This window comes from Habropoda laboriosa, unplaced genomic scaffold (assembly GCF_001263275.1).
Source record: "Habropoda laboriosa isolate 0110345459 unplaced genomic scaffold, ASM126327v1 scaffold801, whole genome shotgun sequence".
In the NCBI taxonomy this organism is placed as follows: domain Eukaryota; kingdom Metazoa; phylum Arthropoda; class Insecta; order Hymenoptera; family Apidae; genus Habropoda; species Habropoda laboriosa.
Window position 1 is genome coordinate 576678 of NW_017101026.1, and position 17757 is coordinate 594434.

A 17757-nucleotide genomic window follows, 5' to 3' on the forward strand; every position below is an offset into this window, starting at 1 on the left:
ATAAAATTGTTATACCCAGCAAAGCATAATTTTCTTCTCGTATAACGCTTCTGTATAATATTAATTACAATACTATGCGACATACGTGTACACTTGATTTTGTAACGATAACACGACACTTTAAATAAATTACAGAACATTAATAGTCCTAACGATCTTACATATGAAATGTTACGTGAAACGCCGTCTAATATTCGGTGTATATGTAATTGTTAGGTTATCGGTTCTTTGACAAATCACAATAGCGTACTCTAACGTATTTAGGTAGGTACATAATGTTTGGGGTAGTTCCGCAACATTTGACAATGAAACGTTCATAGGTTTCTTATATCATTGCCACTGACAGGGATCAATAAACGCGTAATTTAACACACAAACGCGACTCCATAAAATTACGATCATGTTTAATCAAATGCTTCGCGGCGACACACAGAGTATACAGAAGAAATTCAATTTCTTTCGATAGAGCATAAATCTTGTCTTGCGGAAAAAGGATATTATGCACGAACAAGCGTAATAATAAAGAAAACAACACTCTCGAACATTCCCAAGACAGTGATGTTTACAATACTACAGTATAAAACGTATCGACACGAATTCATTCTTCATAGAATACGGTCTGCTCAAGCGAATGCTATTGGAGGGGCATAACACGAAGGGAAGATGTCTCCCATTCGACATAGCTCGTCGATTAACTACCTGGCGTTTATTTTTTTTTTTTTTTCTTTCTTTCAATATAATTCACGTACTTAACGTAGAGGTAACTTTTCATATTTTCTAGCCAAATAGTTGGATAATTAAACAACCGATCGAAGAATTCGAATAATCATTCATAACGTATGTACTATTGATGAACAGCGTTTCGCGCCTTTCGCATTAACGCGGTAAACAACGACGTAAATTTCATTGTTGTCATACTTGATCTTTTTGCTTACGTCTGTCGCGAGTGTCAATCGTGAGGTAGAATCAGATTATTCGAAATTGAAAATTCTGTAAATTCTGTAACGTTAACGACTGAATTTTCACTGGCATGCGTATTACGAAATTTTATAATTACATCAGAATCACCTACCTGTTTGCGGTTCCCGTCGTTAATGATAGTATAAAACGAGTTGCGTGGAATAAAGAATTTATTGTAACGTTACTATGTATTAGGAAATGTACAAGTTACGAGACAACGTTTAAGTAGTTACGATAGTGTACATCTTGGCCCTTTAACAAGTAGAACGTAACTTATCTTTGGTATTGAACGTACAATGCAACGATGTCTGTTAACTATGGTAGGCTGCAAATTGTATTTAACACGATTTCATCGAACAAAGTGAACTGTAATTATCGACATAACTATCTACGAACAAGTCGTGTAAATCCCTACAAATGATTATTTCATCGATTGCGTTTCGTTGGCCAAGGGATTCGGTCGAAAGGTATTTTTTGTTTCTTTTTCCTTTTTTCCGTTCCATTTCGTTTCGTTTTCGTAGTCGTATGCCGTGCAAAACGTCTGATTGTCTTTACACCGGATCCATACATACGACGTCATTCGCGTGGAAAGAAGAATAAAAGCGGAGAACGACTATAAACGATACGCGTAGAATGGATAATTGTTAGAAAAGCTTTATTGAACTTAAGTTGCGGTCTCTAAAATGCTTCCAAGACATTGAGACGTCTGTACATAGGAACTGTATAAATGAAATGATCGCTGAGCGACGTATTACAAGCGACGAACAATCTTATACACGAGAAAACTTACGCAAGCGAAAGTGATCGCTCTGTCGAAATGATAAATGCATAAATTACGTTACAACTGTACCGTTCAATAAAACCTTTTCTTCCTAGCTCTCTTTCTCTCTTATCTTATCTTTTACTTCTCCTTCCCCTTCTCTCTCTCTCTCTCTCTCTCTCTCTCCCTCTTCTTTTGGTACAGGCGAATTTTTTATACGCTTAATAACAACAGATCGTGACGAGACACCGTTTAAGAAGCTAAATGCTGAAGTCGCATGTATGCGTATTTTTTTTTCCTTTTTTTTTTTTTCGAAGGTAGTTGGAGAATTTATAAGTTAGCGAGCACGAAGGTACATTGTACAAAATGTCACTTACATCTATCATGTTATAAACATATTTACATCGATCAGTCGAATAAATATTTCTTCTTAGTCTTTGCGTGTCTAACGATGCTAAAAAATACAAAAAAGACGAAAGATTCAGAGCGGTTTGAACATCGGTGTTGGGAATTTCGTGACCTATTACAATATGCAACGAATCGGTGCGAAAAAAGCGTGATTTCTTTCTTTCAAACAAAATATCTCTACCGTTGTACTTTTTGTTTTAATCGTAGAAGAAACTCTCGTCAAATACACAGCGTTTAGAACTCTAGCAGACACTATCGTTTTTAAGCTCTCTTACACAATTTAGCTAAAACGCGTCGCTAAATTTCCGTTACTTGCGGCGGAATCTCGAAGGTACGATCGCGTTCAGGAAAAAACTGGACTTTATTAACACTTAGTCTTTGGAAAGAGCTACTGTTCCATAGAGTTTGTTTGTTTGTTTTTTTTGTTTTTTTTTTTCGTTTTTTTCTCTCCCGTGGTTTACTCGGATATGGTTCTTCCCTACGTTATTTCATCCCGAAACCAATATTTTCACCCCTTTTTCTTCTGAAAATGTAATTATCCTCGAGGGTCTCGTTAATTGTTCTCCACGTGATACGATAATATAAAATGATAGAGATTTGGTCGTATCTATTTAATCTGCTACTTATAATAATGTTAACGGTACGATGTTTCTGGTATTACCTTTCGTTACACGTACGTGTATATCACAGAGTTCAATTAATTTCTTAGGCGTTTCTCTTGCGGCGTCGGGCGAAACATTTTTTTGAAAATAATTCTTGCTTACTTCTGTCGTATCTCGGTTTTACAAAAATGCTCTTAAGATAAATATTCCGACGATCGTTAATTCTTCTCTCTCTCTCTCTCTCTCTCTCTCTCTCTCTCTCTCTCTCTCTCTCACCGTACAGTCCAGAGCGTTTACGGTCAATGGATAATCTCTACAAAAAATATTAGAATTTTTAAGTAACTAACTATTTACAGCGTATAATATTTTCTCGGCCGTTTTGCCCCTCACGGCTCTCATATACATACGTACAACCTAAACTTCAGTATTCTGACAGTAAATACAAGTTTCGACCAATTGATTTGTTCCCCGAACGAACAAGTTAATCATTGTACTATTATGACTCCACTTTCTTTCAGCTGGTCTTTAAATAAAATAAAATCGTAGAAACATCTCTCTCTTTCTCTCTCTCTCTCATTCTCTCACACGCGCTTGTTCATTCGAATGACCGATAGACTAGAATATTTCAAAGTAGATCCTATTCTCTCCCCTCGTCTAGTTCCAGCTTTATCGTTTATTTCTTAACACCTGCGGTCGTTTCAGTCGTTTTACCACCGACCGGCTTTTTATGGACGCTCGGTATCGTTCTCGACGCGTTCACATTCTTGTTCGCCTCGAATTTCTGCTGAAGGGAGGCCACGTTAGATTTACTACTCGCCGCTCTTTGCACTGGATTAGTCTTCGTATCGCCGCCGCTGCTCTTCGTCTCCGTTTTCTGTCCAGGCTTCGTTTGCGCGCCGCCTTTCGATGCTGCCGCATCCTTCGTCGACGTCGACAAGGATTTCGCCGCGTTACCGCCAGTCGGAGACTTCTTCTTCTGGTCCGCGAGGCTGGACGCTCCCTTGGACGCGATGCTCAACGGCTTGAACGCGGCGGTGGCGGATACAGCTTTCCCGGTGTTTCCTCCTCGCGTCAACGTGGTCGTCTTCTGTACGCTCTTCGGCTGAAAGCTACACTTTGGATTGTTATTACCAACAACGTCCGGCGATTTTGTACTGATTTGATTAGAATTGGAACAGCTCGACACTAGATCGGGACTGTTGAACTTTCCCCCGTTATCCTTAGGACTACAAGGCACAGTTTTCAGGGATAATCTCTCGTGAGAATCCTGCTTGTCTAGGCTACCGCCATTCGTATCTGCATCCGTGTTCGGCCCCTTGGAACCCTTTAAGCTACTGTCAGAATACTGTTTAGACCTTAACGCGTTGTCCAGAGCTTGCCTGGTGGCAGCTCTCGCGTCGTTCGTTTCCTTCGCACTCTTCCCTACGTTCGGTGGTGTTTTCGTTCTTCCAAGAGGCAGTTTGACAGGAGCAGGCTCCTTACTCTCTACCGTTTGTTCCTCGGTTTTCGAGGTGGCTACACCTCGTTGAATCGGTTTCGTCTTCACCGTTGCAAGTGGTTTACGCGAAGCTGCGTCTTCCGTGGGTTTCATGCCCAGCTCCTTGGATATCTCGTCGTTTATGTTGGGATTCTTCGAACCGAGGGACAGCACTTTAATTTTGCCGATGGGTTTCGCGTCGGCCACCTTCACCGGTTCCTGCTGCCGCGGCACGTTCAACGCGGAAGGATTTAGGTAACCGGAGCTGGTCGTCGAGCTGGACGAATTAAATTTTCCAGACACGGAATTGGAATAAATGCTACCTGGTGATTTGTAGTGATTCGAGTTGATGTAGGCGCCAAGTGAACTGTTCGAGCCCAAGTTCTCGGCGTTCTTCGACGCCTCCTCGTTCTCTTGGGCCTTTCTCGATAATGTCGCGGTCGAATATATGGAATCGAAGTTTCTATTCGATATCTCCGACACGATTTCCGACAACAGACCCATCGACTCCAGGCCTCCAGCATTGGCCTGCGTGGTCTCGACTCGTTTTGGTAACTTGTATTCGTTGTCAACCTGTTTCTCTACCTCCACGTTCTTTCTACCCTTCTCCGGAAGAGCTTCTTCTATCACCGCGTAAATATTATCGCTGGTGGGTGATTCCTCTGTTATTTTCGTCAAGGACGATTCGGCGACGAGATTCATGCAATCGTCGTAAGCGTTGTCTACAACTTTCTGCACACTTTTCACTTGGGGATTCTGGTATCCGGGCAGACCAGGGATCTTCCCAGTTTCGTTGATCTTGTCTGCCGTTGTCGATGCTGTAGGAGGTCCAGGAGGAGGCGCCGTGGGTCTGGTGCTCGCTGGGATGCTCGTAGGTCTCTTAACAGGCGTGGACTGCCGCATAGAACCGAAGGTCTGTATGGCTGGTCTCGGTGTAATCTTGCTGTCCCTCATACTCTGCGCACGCAACACCACGTTCTTCTTGTCGACGTCCGCTGCAGAGATCATGACCGGTATCGCTGGCGTTGGGATCTCGATTTCTTTCTGCGGAATAGGATTCGAGATCTCTAGATTTCTCAAGATCTCCTTGTCTATCACCTTGTTCGCCTTGTGATGATGCGTTCTAGGCAGAGAGTTGGTCTTCTCGTCCTTGTGCGATATCTGCAGAGCTCCCTTCACGATTCCCGAATTCGGTCTGAGTATCGAGGCGATTCTGTTCAAAGTGCTGCCCTTCTCCGACTTCTTCTCGTGCTCTGCCACCAGTACGTTGATCAGAGGCGTGCTGTTCGGCCTCTGAGGCTTCTGAGTGTCCAAAGAATTTGGCGGAGCCGGTGCCGGTCTCGTTGGACCGTCCACCATTGACTTGCCGGACACTTTAGCAGCTACCAGCTCGACGGAGGTGCACGTAGTAGCTGCCAGTACGGGACTGCTGATCAGAGGACGTGCCGTACATCCTGGATTCAACGGTGGCAGAGTCGGAGCGGCGGAAATCAGAGCCTCGTTGAAGCTGGACGTATTGTTGAGCAACGAGCTGCGAGACGGATTGCTCTTCGGGAGCGTCTTGATGTTCGTCTTAATAGCTACAGTCGGGATGGTGGGTGGAGGAGGTGCTGGTTTTATCGGCTCAGGGCTCTTGGGTTGATTCTTAATCGGGGTGATCGTGAAACCTTTGAACTGGCCGAACAAGTTATTGTTGTAACGCTCGTCGGTATCCGGTTTCGGCAACAAACTCGCGCACGCTGGATCCTGACTGAGACTAGAATCGATCGTTTCGATGTTACGAGGCAAGGGACTGGAACGATCGATCGTTTTGATGGACAGTCTGTTGTGGCCGCGATCGCTCCTGAAATTTTAAGCACAATTGTAAGCCAGGGGGAAACGGAGGCGTGTTGGAAGCAGGCTACGTGAAAACGCAGTGTCTGTTTTTCTCCAAGGACGGAGTTGATCCTCGAAGGTCCTTGTTTTTTCCCTCAGTGCATGCACTATATTTCCTCTCTTTTCTCTTTTGCGAAAGAATGCAAATACGCGGCAATTCCTCGCGCATACACAGAAATCGTTCGTACGCATGCAACAAAAAATAGGCGAGAAACTTGCGTGGGGGAAGTGTTAGTCAAAAATTAAAGTGTTAATGGCAAGCTCTCTGGAGAAAGGAAGTTTTTGATTACGGAAGAAAACTGTGTACACTTTGTGTGAAACGCTACTTTTATTCAATAAAACTTGTACAATTGATCTGTTCGAGCAATATCGACAAGGGATATTTTCTATTAAAAATATATCTGAATGATACGAACGATTGCTCGCTGGAAATAAAAGATAACCGAATGTATCGTTTAATACTGACTCGTCGACTCTGTTATAAGCGAGACGTTCAGTGAAAATCTTGAAATGCAAAAAGCCGACGAAAAAGAAACTCACGCATGCTCATGCTCGTGTCACGACAATTTCTATGCATGCTCTCTACGTAGAACGGTTCTCCGCTTCCCCAAATTGAACGTGTCCCGTCGTTAATTCACCGACACGCACACCAGGTATCCAGAAATCGTTCAGTTCTTGTCCACGTTCACGCGGTGTCCGCGGAGAACCGCTTCTCTTCTACTTAATATTATCACCCATTTCTATCGGTAATACTATCTGTCACATCACGTAATATGCATACCGCGTATAAAATATTCTACGATTATATTACACCACACACGTGTTTATCGTTACTTGAGCATGGAATAGTAAAAATAAACGAATAAATAAATCACCTATGCGCGAGATTCACGTCACAAGTATAAGTGCCGTTCGATACGTGCACTAGGGCAGGACTTTTTCTTACGGGTTGCGCGGTGCCCGGAGATTCTCTTTTCTTCTTCTCTACAGAAATCAAATTAAGTACATAACTCTGTTTTCCGTTTTTTTTCTTTTTAAGAAAGAAGCCCTGCACCGGAGTATTCAACTATTACAACTTACAAATCACAGTGTATATCTAAGATTCTTTTGGCAATGACAAGGATTAAAATTGGATCGACCATCACCGTTAATTACCAACCCGGTAAACGTCGTCGTAATGCAAAGGTCACAGGTGGAATAAAAAAGAGATCCTACTGTGACCTTCGCACTAGAAAGAGAGGAGAATTTCCTAAATCGTGAGAAGAGACGTTGTTGAAGAGAAAACAAGTGACAACCGACGGTAATTAAAAAGAAAGTTTCAAGCGAAGAGGCTTCGCGAAACGAGGACAGATCAGATCTTTGGTTTGAAAGTTTGGGCCGGAGTCGGTGGAGGTGGTGGCTTTTTGTTATAAAAGGGGGCAGGTGCTTTTATGCATGGCTTCTCGTCGTGCAACAAGGGGTCACCTGTTGTTGGCGCAACGCCAGAGCTACTACCCGGGCTTTCATTTAGATGTTCAAACTTTACTTCCGTCTTAAGCGTCAGCCCTTTGATATTCTTCGTGGGCTTTTTCTGCATCTGCTGAATACGCTCCGCTATTTTCAACCCTAATTCCGTTTTATGGGAATTTCTCCTTGCCTGCGAGTCAGCAGGCGGAAGTACGGCGGACCGATCGGAGTCAGAGTTGTCAGATTTTCTGTTACCGACGCTCTGCTCTATACTGCTAAGCAACATCGACTTTCTGTATTCGATGCTGTTGCTGCAGTTGATCACGTCTGGGTTAGTGGTCGATATCAGGTTGGTTTTAGTTATCTGAAGCTTCTCTTTCGGCGGAAGCTGGTTGCTGATCGTGAATATTCTGTTCGCGCTACTCGACGAGCTCTCTTGTCGCGGCGCGAAGAATATCGCCACCCTTTCGTAAAAGTTTTTACCGAGCGTGTGACTCGAGTTCCCCCTTCGAGCACCGCGCGACGTGAAAGCATGCGGTGTGCGTTTCTCTGTAACACGGTCGAGACTAGATACGTACGTTGATATCATGCCCTTCTTCCAGTACTGGCCAGGGTTTCTCACGTACCAAACGCCGAACAGGGATAGGGCGACCATTGGTACGATGCCCAGAAAGACAATGTACAGGGCCATTATGAAGTCGTTCCTCGCTGTAACAGATGTGCGACGCGTTCATCGATTAGTCTCTATCAATTGCGGCACGTCGATCAAATCGACCTAGATCCCGCGCAGATTCAATAAAATTAATTCACCGTTCGGATCTTCGGCGGGACCGCTGTCCTCGGAACCACCCACGCCAGGTTGGGTGCAATCAGGTGGCCGGAAGCCGTGATTGCAATGACAATGGCCCAGACTATTGCACACTCCGTTGCCCCCGCAGTTGTTCGGGCATGCCTTCCCTCCGGATACGGAAGCACGCAGATCGGCAACCGGCATACACTTCTGATTCACGCACATCTGGATCGACGACAGTGTTTTACATCAGCTGGTACAAACAGTTTTATTCGGCTGTTGCAAACGTTACCTTTCCGGGTGCGCATTTTGCACCGTCAGGACTGAGGCCAGGATCCACCTGGTTCAATCCCAAGTCCACGATCGCCGAACGACACGGTATAATTTTTCCTCCGTTGTTGATGAACGAGTGACTCAGAATAGCCACAGATTCCATGCCGAATTCTAGTCGTTCGTTGAGGTGTTTGCAGTGTAGCATCCCGCACAGGAGGTTCCTGAAATTCACAAAGAAATCGCGTCGTCGTTGGAAGCGAACAAGAAGAAAAAAGAACGATCAGAGAAGAGAGGAACGGTCTTACTCGTCGGTGCATTTGAAATAGCTAGAATCGACCCGATTGTAGCCGCAGTTCCCGTGTTTCGTGCCCCTGTTGTTCATCTCGTAGCACTGTGCGTCCGAGGATGTACCCGTGGCACCCCAAAGTAACTTGCACTGATCGTTGTGAGTTCTACAAGAGCCGTGGTAGCAGAACGCTTTACCCATGTTGCACGATTCTCCGTCCATCTTGAACACGTCGACCGGACAGTATTCGCTCTGACCGGTGCAATACTCGGGTAGATCGCACTCGTGCTCGGCACTTCTGCACTCCGTTCCCGCTGCCTTCGGCCTGCAAGTCTTCAAATCGCAGCACTCCCCGGTGGCGCAGCTCGCGTTGCTGTGTAACATGCAGGTGGTGACGTTGCAGCAGGGATTGTCGCAGTTCTCCTTCAAGCCGCAATCGCACTGTTCGCCAGATTCCACGAACCCGTTACCGCAGATCGGGCTGTCGAACAGCTTCTGCGGTTTGTTCCTCAAACAATAGTCCATGCCGTGTTCGAAGGCCAGAGCGAGATGCTCCAGGGAACAGGTGGACCATTGGGTCGGTCCCGACGAGCCGCTCGACGACGCCATGATGCATCTGTAATCAGACGCGATCGAGCGTGTTTAGGCGAAACGGCGATCGCGGTAATCGCTGCCCGGGTTGATCGGGGGCTCTGTTTCACAAAGGGACTCTGTCTCGCGTTCGAACATAGCACGAGTTACATATAGGTAGAAAGTAACAGAGGAGGAGACTAACTTTTCCTCGGGACACAGGCAATCAGCCGAGTCGTGTTCCATCCCGAAATTGTGACCCATTTCGTGAGCCACAGTGGCAGCCACTAATCCAACGACGTTCGAGTGATCCATCGAGACGCCGCCGGAGAACTCGTATGTACATATTGGTCCCTTAAGCGCCTTCCCAACGACGCCTCCTTCGAAGGTGATTCGTCTGCAAGTTACAACCACGCTATCCAGCTGCTCTCCGACGATACTTTCGTTTCCGACTTACGTCAACAGCTGGGCGTTATCGTTCGGCATGTCCTGGACCAACTTCTCCCTTCTGTATCGCAGGAAATTCGAGAGGGTTGTATCTCCGTTAGGAGACAGCGTTATTTCGTCCGTGTCGGACCAAACTTGCACCCCGACTAACGCTATGAATATATTCAACGGCATGTACAGCTGAAACAGGACAGATTCGAGATTGAATTGGAGATGGACCGTACGGATCTTAAGAGGATACTAACTGCGTTGATGATATTGGCGATATCCTTGCAGTGCTGGTAGACCTTGTCCAGATTCTCGTCCAGAGCTACGTACTCCTTCTTGTCGATCACGAGGACCAATTCAACGTACCGCGAATGCCTGTTCGCGTTGTAAGGACCTCTGATCACCTCTGTCGCCCTTTTATGCTACACGAGGAAAGAAAAGTGTTCCACTCTGATTCGGTCGTTTCGGTTTGTGCAGGGGGGGATTGTAAAAGGAAGGTAGAAGAGAAGAAGCGTACCCTCGTGGCTCTGTTGACAATTCCGCTGTGCTCACGGTCGAGAACATGGTGCGCCGTTCCTTCGTAACCTGCGTGGAACAAAAAACCAAGATCATCGTCCCTCCGGTCTCGGATTCCCGGTAAAGTTAAGGACAAAGAGTGGAGGGAGCTCGCTCCCACATTCGTTAAGACCGTTAAGGAGAGACCAGTTTCCGCGGTCCTCCTCCGGGGCCAGGAAAGGAGCGCGTGCGCTACAACTAAGAATAAGTACAGCAGCAGCTCTAGAATCGCAACCCATCCCGATCTAACAGAGAGAGAGAGAGAGAGAGCTGTGTAGCAAGGACGATAAGAACGTAAGGAGGGTATGGACGAGCTCTCCCGAGTTCGTCGATGAAATTCCAGATATACCACGCTCGTCAATTTCCGGACCTCTTGTAGGATTTCTAACGTAGCAGTAGGAAGAAACGCGCGAGGAGTCCTCGTCGCTTCTTCTTGCGAGGATAGTTACCGCAAGTGTGATTGGCGACTAGATCGCTCTGTCTGTAGACGTAATGATCCGAGTCCAAGGATTCTCCTTCTGGATGAATGTGGTGAAGATTCTCACCGTCGAACACCACGCCGCGAAGTCCTCTACAAGTGGACAACGCTACCCAGGAGCCGGGAACGTCTCGAATGCTGCCCTGGTAGTGGCAGAGTTCCTGTCGAATTTCAATCAAGCGGTCCCCTTTAATTCCAATTCTAAGCTACGTTCTATCGGGTGTGCGGGAGAAATTGAAGGACGACGCGGAAGGTAGGGAAACTCGAGAATGAATTTTCCCCGGCTTATCCCGGATTCTCGGACGCGCGGTGTTCAGCCGTGCGTCCGACCGGTACAAATATAGTTGGCCCAGATTCTCCTGGGCCAGCAATTTTTCCCCCTATTCCTTTTGCTCCTCTTCCCGTCCGTGGCAAGGATTCACGGTACGCGCCGGTTCGAAATGCAAGCGTCACCACGGCGAAGTGATTTATCGCTCGATTATCGCTCTTCCCTCGATTCCACGAAAAGTAGGAGGTTTCCCCCGAATTCTGCCTAGATTTCAGACTTTTCTTTTCTTTTCTCGCTGGAGTTGCGAGAAAGAAGTTAGATTCGCAGAATTTCGCCCATTTAAACGAACGAAATTAGCTCGCCCGTTTAGCCGCGACAGCCCGAGCAAATGAACTCGAACAGGGAGGAGAGACAGAGAGACGGCGAGTGGACGTGCCAATTCGTTTATTCAATTGCGCGAAATGTGGAACCGACGACAACAGAGCGCAACGAACTCGACCGCTCGATAGAAACACGTCCGACCGATGCTTTATGCCTGCCCATTAACCGTAAATAACGCCACACGCGAGAATTTATGTCGGCGCTAGGTGTTTGAATTGTTAAAAAATGTCCAGCACCATTTTTCTTTCTTTCCACATCCGGCACACCTCGTTATTCCCCCCCGCCCCTCTCTGTGATTCACGATCGCCGAAGAGGAAAACTGCCAGAAATATGGATCTCTTCTCCGTCGTATTACAGCGTTAAACGGGAAGAAGACGGCTCCCTGTCAGCTCAGGTTGGCTAAAACAGGGAGCGGTTGAATAAAGGTGAAGCGTGACCAATGCTCGACCTCGGTTACGCCGCCGCGTCAACGTTATTTAAGAGTGATCGATACTCTCGAAACGTCCATGTCCGTCTATACCGGGCAGCCTGTCCTGCACGCTCGGACAATGAGTAACCGTGTTATTGATTCCGGCGTTCTTTGCACCTGCACCAGTACCAGTACCTGGTCGACCAATTTTCTATCTCCGCCGATCGACGAAACATTCGAGAAATTCCATCTACGTCTGCTACTTACGACTTTCGACGGGGTGTGCACTTTATACGTGCCAAGATGCTGATGACGCTGCTGATAGCCAGTAGGAATCAGATCGGTGTTCAACCTAAGGTCCAACACTCGTTTCACCCCGTCCAACTCGAAGCCCACAGTCAGCACGTCCGCGTGCTCGATATCCTGAAAGCAGAAAGCGAACAAGAGGTTATCGTGATCGCGGTTAGGCGTAATCGGCGTTCGAATGCATTATAATCGTGTCGAGGCTCGACATTGTGCACCTGTTGCGCGTCGTCGTTGGAGAGAACACCGCGATAAAAGAAGAAACAAGTCGCGATCGCGTGGAAATCGAATTCGGCCAGTTTACCTACCTGGAAAATACTTTCTCGCCCGTTAACGATCCGACGATAGAAAGCTATTATTCGGTGTTCCATCCGTTGCCTCGCTTTCTAATAATTCTCGAACCGCGCTTTCCAGCCGCCTCGAAATTGATCGAATTTAAACCGGGAGAGGGGCACGGGGGCGGGGGGAGAAACACGATGGATTTTCCACCGCGTACTCGTTTTTCGCGCATCAACGATTCGTTTGTTCACGATCGACTCTCGACTGGCGACAAGCAGTTGGAAAATCGACCGTTTAAAAATTTATATTCTCCCTCGATCAACACTGCGGCGGAGGCTGGGACTCTGGCCGATTCTCGTCGAGTATTTTTTCGACGAGCGTATATACAAGCGCGTGCCAGGCCACCCAAATGAATTTACGAATCTCGTTTGCGCCCTCTCCTGTTAGCCCTCCCGCGCCCAAGCCCCGCACAGCCCACCCAATGTTTAATTCATAGGGGATACGTTCGCTCTTCCCGAGCAGGAAATATCGCCTAGCCCGCCGGCCACGTATCCAAGGGACACCACGGACCAGAAACAGTCGCAATGTCCTACGAAACAGACAATGGACGTTTCTTGGCGCGACAAAAAAATTTCAATTCCCCTTTGTCGAGAGTCTTCGGGCCTCGAGAATCTCTTCTCCTCGCGAACAGGAGAGACACAGAGAGGAGATTGGTGTGGTACACGATGAAAATCTCTTTCACAGGTCATGCGTTTCAGATATTCCGTGCACGGCGAGAGGATGCAGCCTGGATCGCCGATAGATGGATCCACGGAATTTCTATCATCGCCGACGGACAGTTAGCAATTCATACCTGGCCGTTTGCCAATCCGGCAAACGTTTCTCGATATTCCAGTTGCCGTTCTGCCATGACCCGTGCGCTCCCTCCTTCTATGTCGATATTGGCCAACTAATATACCGAGGGGTCAGGGTTCTTCCCTCCCTCTTTTCTTTCATCCACCGGGGGAAACCTAACGCGGTGCTCGAATCGATTCTAACCTTCTTGTTTTACAAGGTTTCCCCTCTTCAAGAGGGTTACTCCAAAAAATGTTTTACTCTTATTTTCGTTTCTCGCTCAAGTATCGGGTGAGATAAAATTCCGGGTCGTTCGACGCGCTTCCAATTCTTGATTACCCGTTCGAGCGGTAATAGGCATGACGAAGGGAGGACGTTTCTCTGTTTATCGATCGGAGGCTTTCGGCAACGTGGTTTAAGCGCGGAGCAAGCGCTCGAGTTTCCCCCGAAATTCGGTTACCAGTACATGTCACGGGGCAGAGAGACGGGTACCAGAGGCTCGTTAAGGCGAGAGATTTCGAATAAACTGCCGTAAAAGTCATCCTCGTGTCTCGTTCACCGAGCCATTGTCGTCGAGCTCCAGCTTCCCAACCAAATGTGCTCCACGATTGCGTTCTCGTTTGCCGTGGGACACGGGAAGCCTCGTGAGCGATTGTTTTTCGCTCCAGCCGATAGCTAACTGGTTAGGTTGATCGGCTAATGGGAGTTCCAGATGGGTATTAATATCGTAGAATCGAGGCGGTTTATACCGAATTTTATGGAGGACAGCGATCGATCGAAGCGCAATTTGCAGCGTCAGCGGCACCTGGTCATTTAAATACATATGCTAACGACGCGTGGAGCTTGACTCGCTTGTTCGATTCCTTATCCATTTTTCCTCATGTCCACTTAGCCGATACCGCAAAAGCAACATACGCGCCATAGGCAACGGATTTATCGCGTTAATTTCGAAATAAACACCTGGCTGTGCGCGTTCGCAATTACCGTGGCCAATCTGTCTGCGGTTGCCGGATCGGTTAAACGCGGCCGAATAGAGGACAGAAATAGGGGAAGAACGAGAGAGGAGATTAACGTTACCATTAACGAAAATAACGCGAATCGTGGCCCGTGGTCGCTAATTGTTACGGCGATAAGCCACGCGAAAGACGCGTTAATTATTCGAACTGACGGAGGCTGCTTCTTGGAAATTCGTGCGGTTAACGAGCTCGTGGCGAGACGGGAGCACAATGTAGGTACGGCAACGTACAGAGAGGCTCTTTGTGGCTGCTGTGGATAGGATGAAAGGCATCTTTTAATCTGGCCTAACGCGACTAGCTGCCAGAGAAACTGCCGTTTCCGTGTCCTAGACGCTTCTGATAGCGCGAGCAAAGAGACCGCCGGCGTCGTTTCTGCAACCGATTAACGCAATCTAACGGGCAAATTTTAGCGAGTCCCTGTGAAATTTTTGTAGAATACTTTTCGAAAAGAGGGTTTAAGGGACGAAATAGTTGGATCTATACTTGAGAATTTCAAATGGCAGCAATTAAACGAAGAAATAAGTAACAGTTACGTCGATTAACTGCGAAATGCGCACATTTGCTTTAGAGAGCGCACACATTTTCCCATCGATGTATGTAAGTAGCAAATACACCTTGCTAGGCGAAAAGGATGTTTAGAACTACTCTGTTTCCCTTTGTGGCCGGAAACACGCGAACCGGATAAAGGGAACCTGTGCACGATCTCTCTTTACTCTGCTTTTCCGCCCTTTTCCCCTTCCTTCCCGTTGCGTTACGTCGTCCAACCTCCGCCTCGTGTAAAGCGAAGCCGCGGAGTGTTTTAACCGGAGAGCATCCTTTGCCACGATTTATCGATCATACAGATAGTATATAGAGCTTACTTCGTTTCGACCCTCCTCGAGTTCATCCCCTTTCGTCTCCACAAGAGGGAAACTTCTTCTTTTCGTTGATTAATACTTCTGGTACACGTGACGTACTCTCGGCGCTGTCAATCGACGCGAGTGCTGATTATACGTGGCGAGATATTGTTACAGCGAAAGTAGGATAAGAGCCGTGGCTCGAGTTTCTCGATTACGTTGCACCACATAACCACTCGAGCATTTGGGTATTTTCCCTTTGGAATTCGCGGTGGAAGAAAGGAGAAGAAAAAGGAGGAGTCGCGAGTTCGTAATGGTATGGTAAGTGACCCTACACAGCAGGAAATTAGATTCGTCGTTATAGCGGACAGACGCGGTGATAACGGTCATTCTTCCCCGTGATAACCAGAAACGAGGTCAATTGCCTTACTTCGTTGACGCCGCGCGAGAGAGAGATCGTGGTTGCTTGGAGAACGTAGCACAGCGGCAGAGTAGGCAACGAAACGGAACGACTGCTCGCCCGTGGCTGTAGAACGAAATCGAGGGAGAATTAGCGGACGTCGGGAGAAGTGGCTCGAGAGCGTATCTGCGTGAACGCAGCAGCGGGCTTAGAATGCGGAACGTCGGATAGTCGACGGGTGCAACAATTTCAATGCAAATGTCGCGTTACGCCGCGAATACGAAATCCAGGATCGCGGTATAAACTGTGACCTACCTGTCGAGAGGGCGGCGGAGAAATTTCCTCGACAATCTCGGGCATATTTTATGAAAAGCGAATGGCGGTACATGCTAAACTACCGACAACACGGTTTTCCCTCCTCCCCTGCTTTTCGCCACTGTTTCGCCGAACCGTAAATCTACGTTTCGAAAAAACTGCCAGGTTTCACTCTTCCACAGACCGTCGCGCAGATGTTCCGAGGAAGTGTTTTCTACCGGGCTATTTTTACGCCGATGAAACATCTCTTAACGCGAGAGAGATGCGTGCGTCGAGAGGAAAATAAACGAACCGTCGCCGTTGTATTTCAGCCTGCGGACAAAATCGGCAGTTCCAGGATTAAGCCGTTTCAAAGTGGGCACGACGCAAAAAAAAAAAAAAAAAAAAAAAAAAAGAAAAAAACGGGGGAAAGCGAGTTAGACGAACGCGATTTCGTCGCGCCTCCCGTCAAGCTATAATACGCGCGGCTCAGGGTAAACATAAGCGATAGAAGCGAGCGTCTAGCAAAGTTTAGCGGATGTTTCAACAACCGAGGGAGAGAGTTGCTTGCACCTTGCTGTTTGTTGCCCCGTTCGGAAACATTAGCATAGACTGGATAAATAAATAGCGCGGTGCTATCGAACAGAGTAGACTCTGTTGGCTGTACCGTGTGTACACTTGAAATTGGTTTAGAGCAGGGTCTGCGAAGTGAGCGGTCAATGGAAAGAGATCCAAGATTTGGAGAACGCTTTAAGCGCATCGAGTGTATCGCGAGGAAGAAAGGAGAAGTTTGGCAGTAGTTCCGGCTTCTCCAAGTGATTGCCGATTCGTTAATCTTCCGATGGAACATCTCCTTGTTAACGAAGCAACTCGAAAGCAACGAACTTACGTTTTCTTTGGTCGACGAGATCTGCCGTTTGCTTCTGCCGTGATAGACCCGCGGTCTGACTAGCGTGTGTCTGCTGAAATCTGGAGACGGTCCTGCAACAGAAACGAACGTAGAAAATCATTAGAGAAGTCGCACACTCTGTCCCCTTTGTTCAGCACGGTTTGCGCATGCTTCGACGAGCGTCGTCGGCGCTGTTCGAAGGGAAAATCGGCGGCCTGTAAATCCCGCGGGGGCCTTTTTCTTCCCGAAATTCGCGGGCGGAAAACTCGTGGAACAAGCATCGTTTCCCGCGCGTCGATGCTGCTAGAAAGAGAGAGAGAGAGAGAGAGAGAGAGAGAGGTGTCCTTGACATCGAGGCGAACAATAAGCAAGCACGCGGCGCCGCCTCGAGGGTCTCTCCCGTCCAATTTTCCCAAACGCGACCAACTCCGCCGCTTCCGTTTTTCCAACTATCGACCGATCCCCAACCTTCCACTCGACAAACTTTTCGGATACGAATTGTTCAAAGGAACAACGTTTCGTTCCTGCATATTTTCGAATCGTGCTTGCAACTTTGATCGTGCCCGCGTTAAAAATAGTCTTCCTCTTTAAACGGAATCGCGGATCCCGTGTAGAGTATACCCGGGGCTAAAAATACTCTCGCAAAGCATTGATTAGGGGGAATCGTGCTCGCCGGCCAAGTATTCGGCCTTGATCGAGCTCGTCTGCACTCTCGATTCCTCTCGATCGGAGCGAATCTCCTCGCTCGAGGGGTCGCGAAAATTTGCGTTTCAAAGCGGCTCAGCTGGGCTTGGCTCTCGCGATTCGTCATTCTGTCGAGTACACGCGCTCGAGAGCGTGGGCTGTCCAGGCGTAGGTATTAAACGAACTGTAATTACCGGCTGGCCTTTCGCCTGTTTCACGCCACGCGTTCAGAGAGCACGAAAGGGCTGA

General features: G+C 47.5%; 1 protein-coding gene across 1 annotated transcript in view; it reads right to left on the reverse strand.

Annotated features, from left to right (window-relative positions):
* Positions 1 to 3187: 3187 nt before the first annotated feature.
* The window catches only part of LOC108577981, a 35697-nt gene continuing 21127 nt past the window's right edge, over positions 3188 to 17757 (reverse strand). The window contains exons 2-13 of the mRNA XM_017941221.1: positions 16825 to 16916; positions 12241 to 12396; positions 10887 to 11076; positions 10400 to 10467; positions 10140 to 10304; positions 9905 to 10074; positions 9653 to 9844; positions 8897 to 9493; positions 8611 to 8812; positions 8339 to 8543; positions 8107 to 8236; positions 3188 to 6050 (exon numbers count right to left, since the gene is read on the reverse strand). Of these exons, the coding sequence (XP_017796710.1) occupies positions 3404 to 6050; positions 8107 to 8236; positions 8339 to 8543; positions 8611 to 8812; positions 8897 to 9493; positions 9653 to 9844; positions 9905 to 10074; positions 10140 to 10304; positions 10400 to 10467; positions 10887 to 11076; positions 12241 to 12396; positions 16825 to 16916 (4814 nt within the window). The 3' untranslated portion in view covers positions 3188 to 3403. The remainder of the gene's footprint in view (positions 6051 to 8106; positions 8237 to 8338; positions 8544 to 8610; positions 8813 to 8896; positions 9494 to 9652; positions 9845 to 9904; positions 10075 to 10139; positions 10305 to 10399; positions 10468 to 10886; positions 11077 to 12240; positions 12397 to 16824; positions 16917 to 17757) is intronic.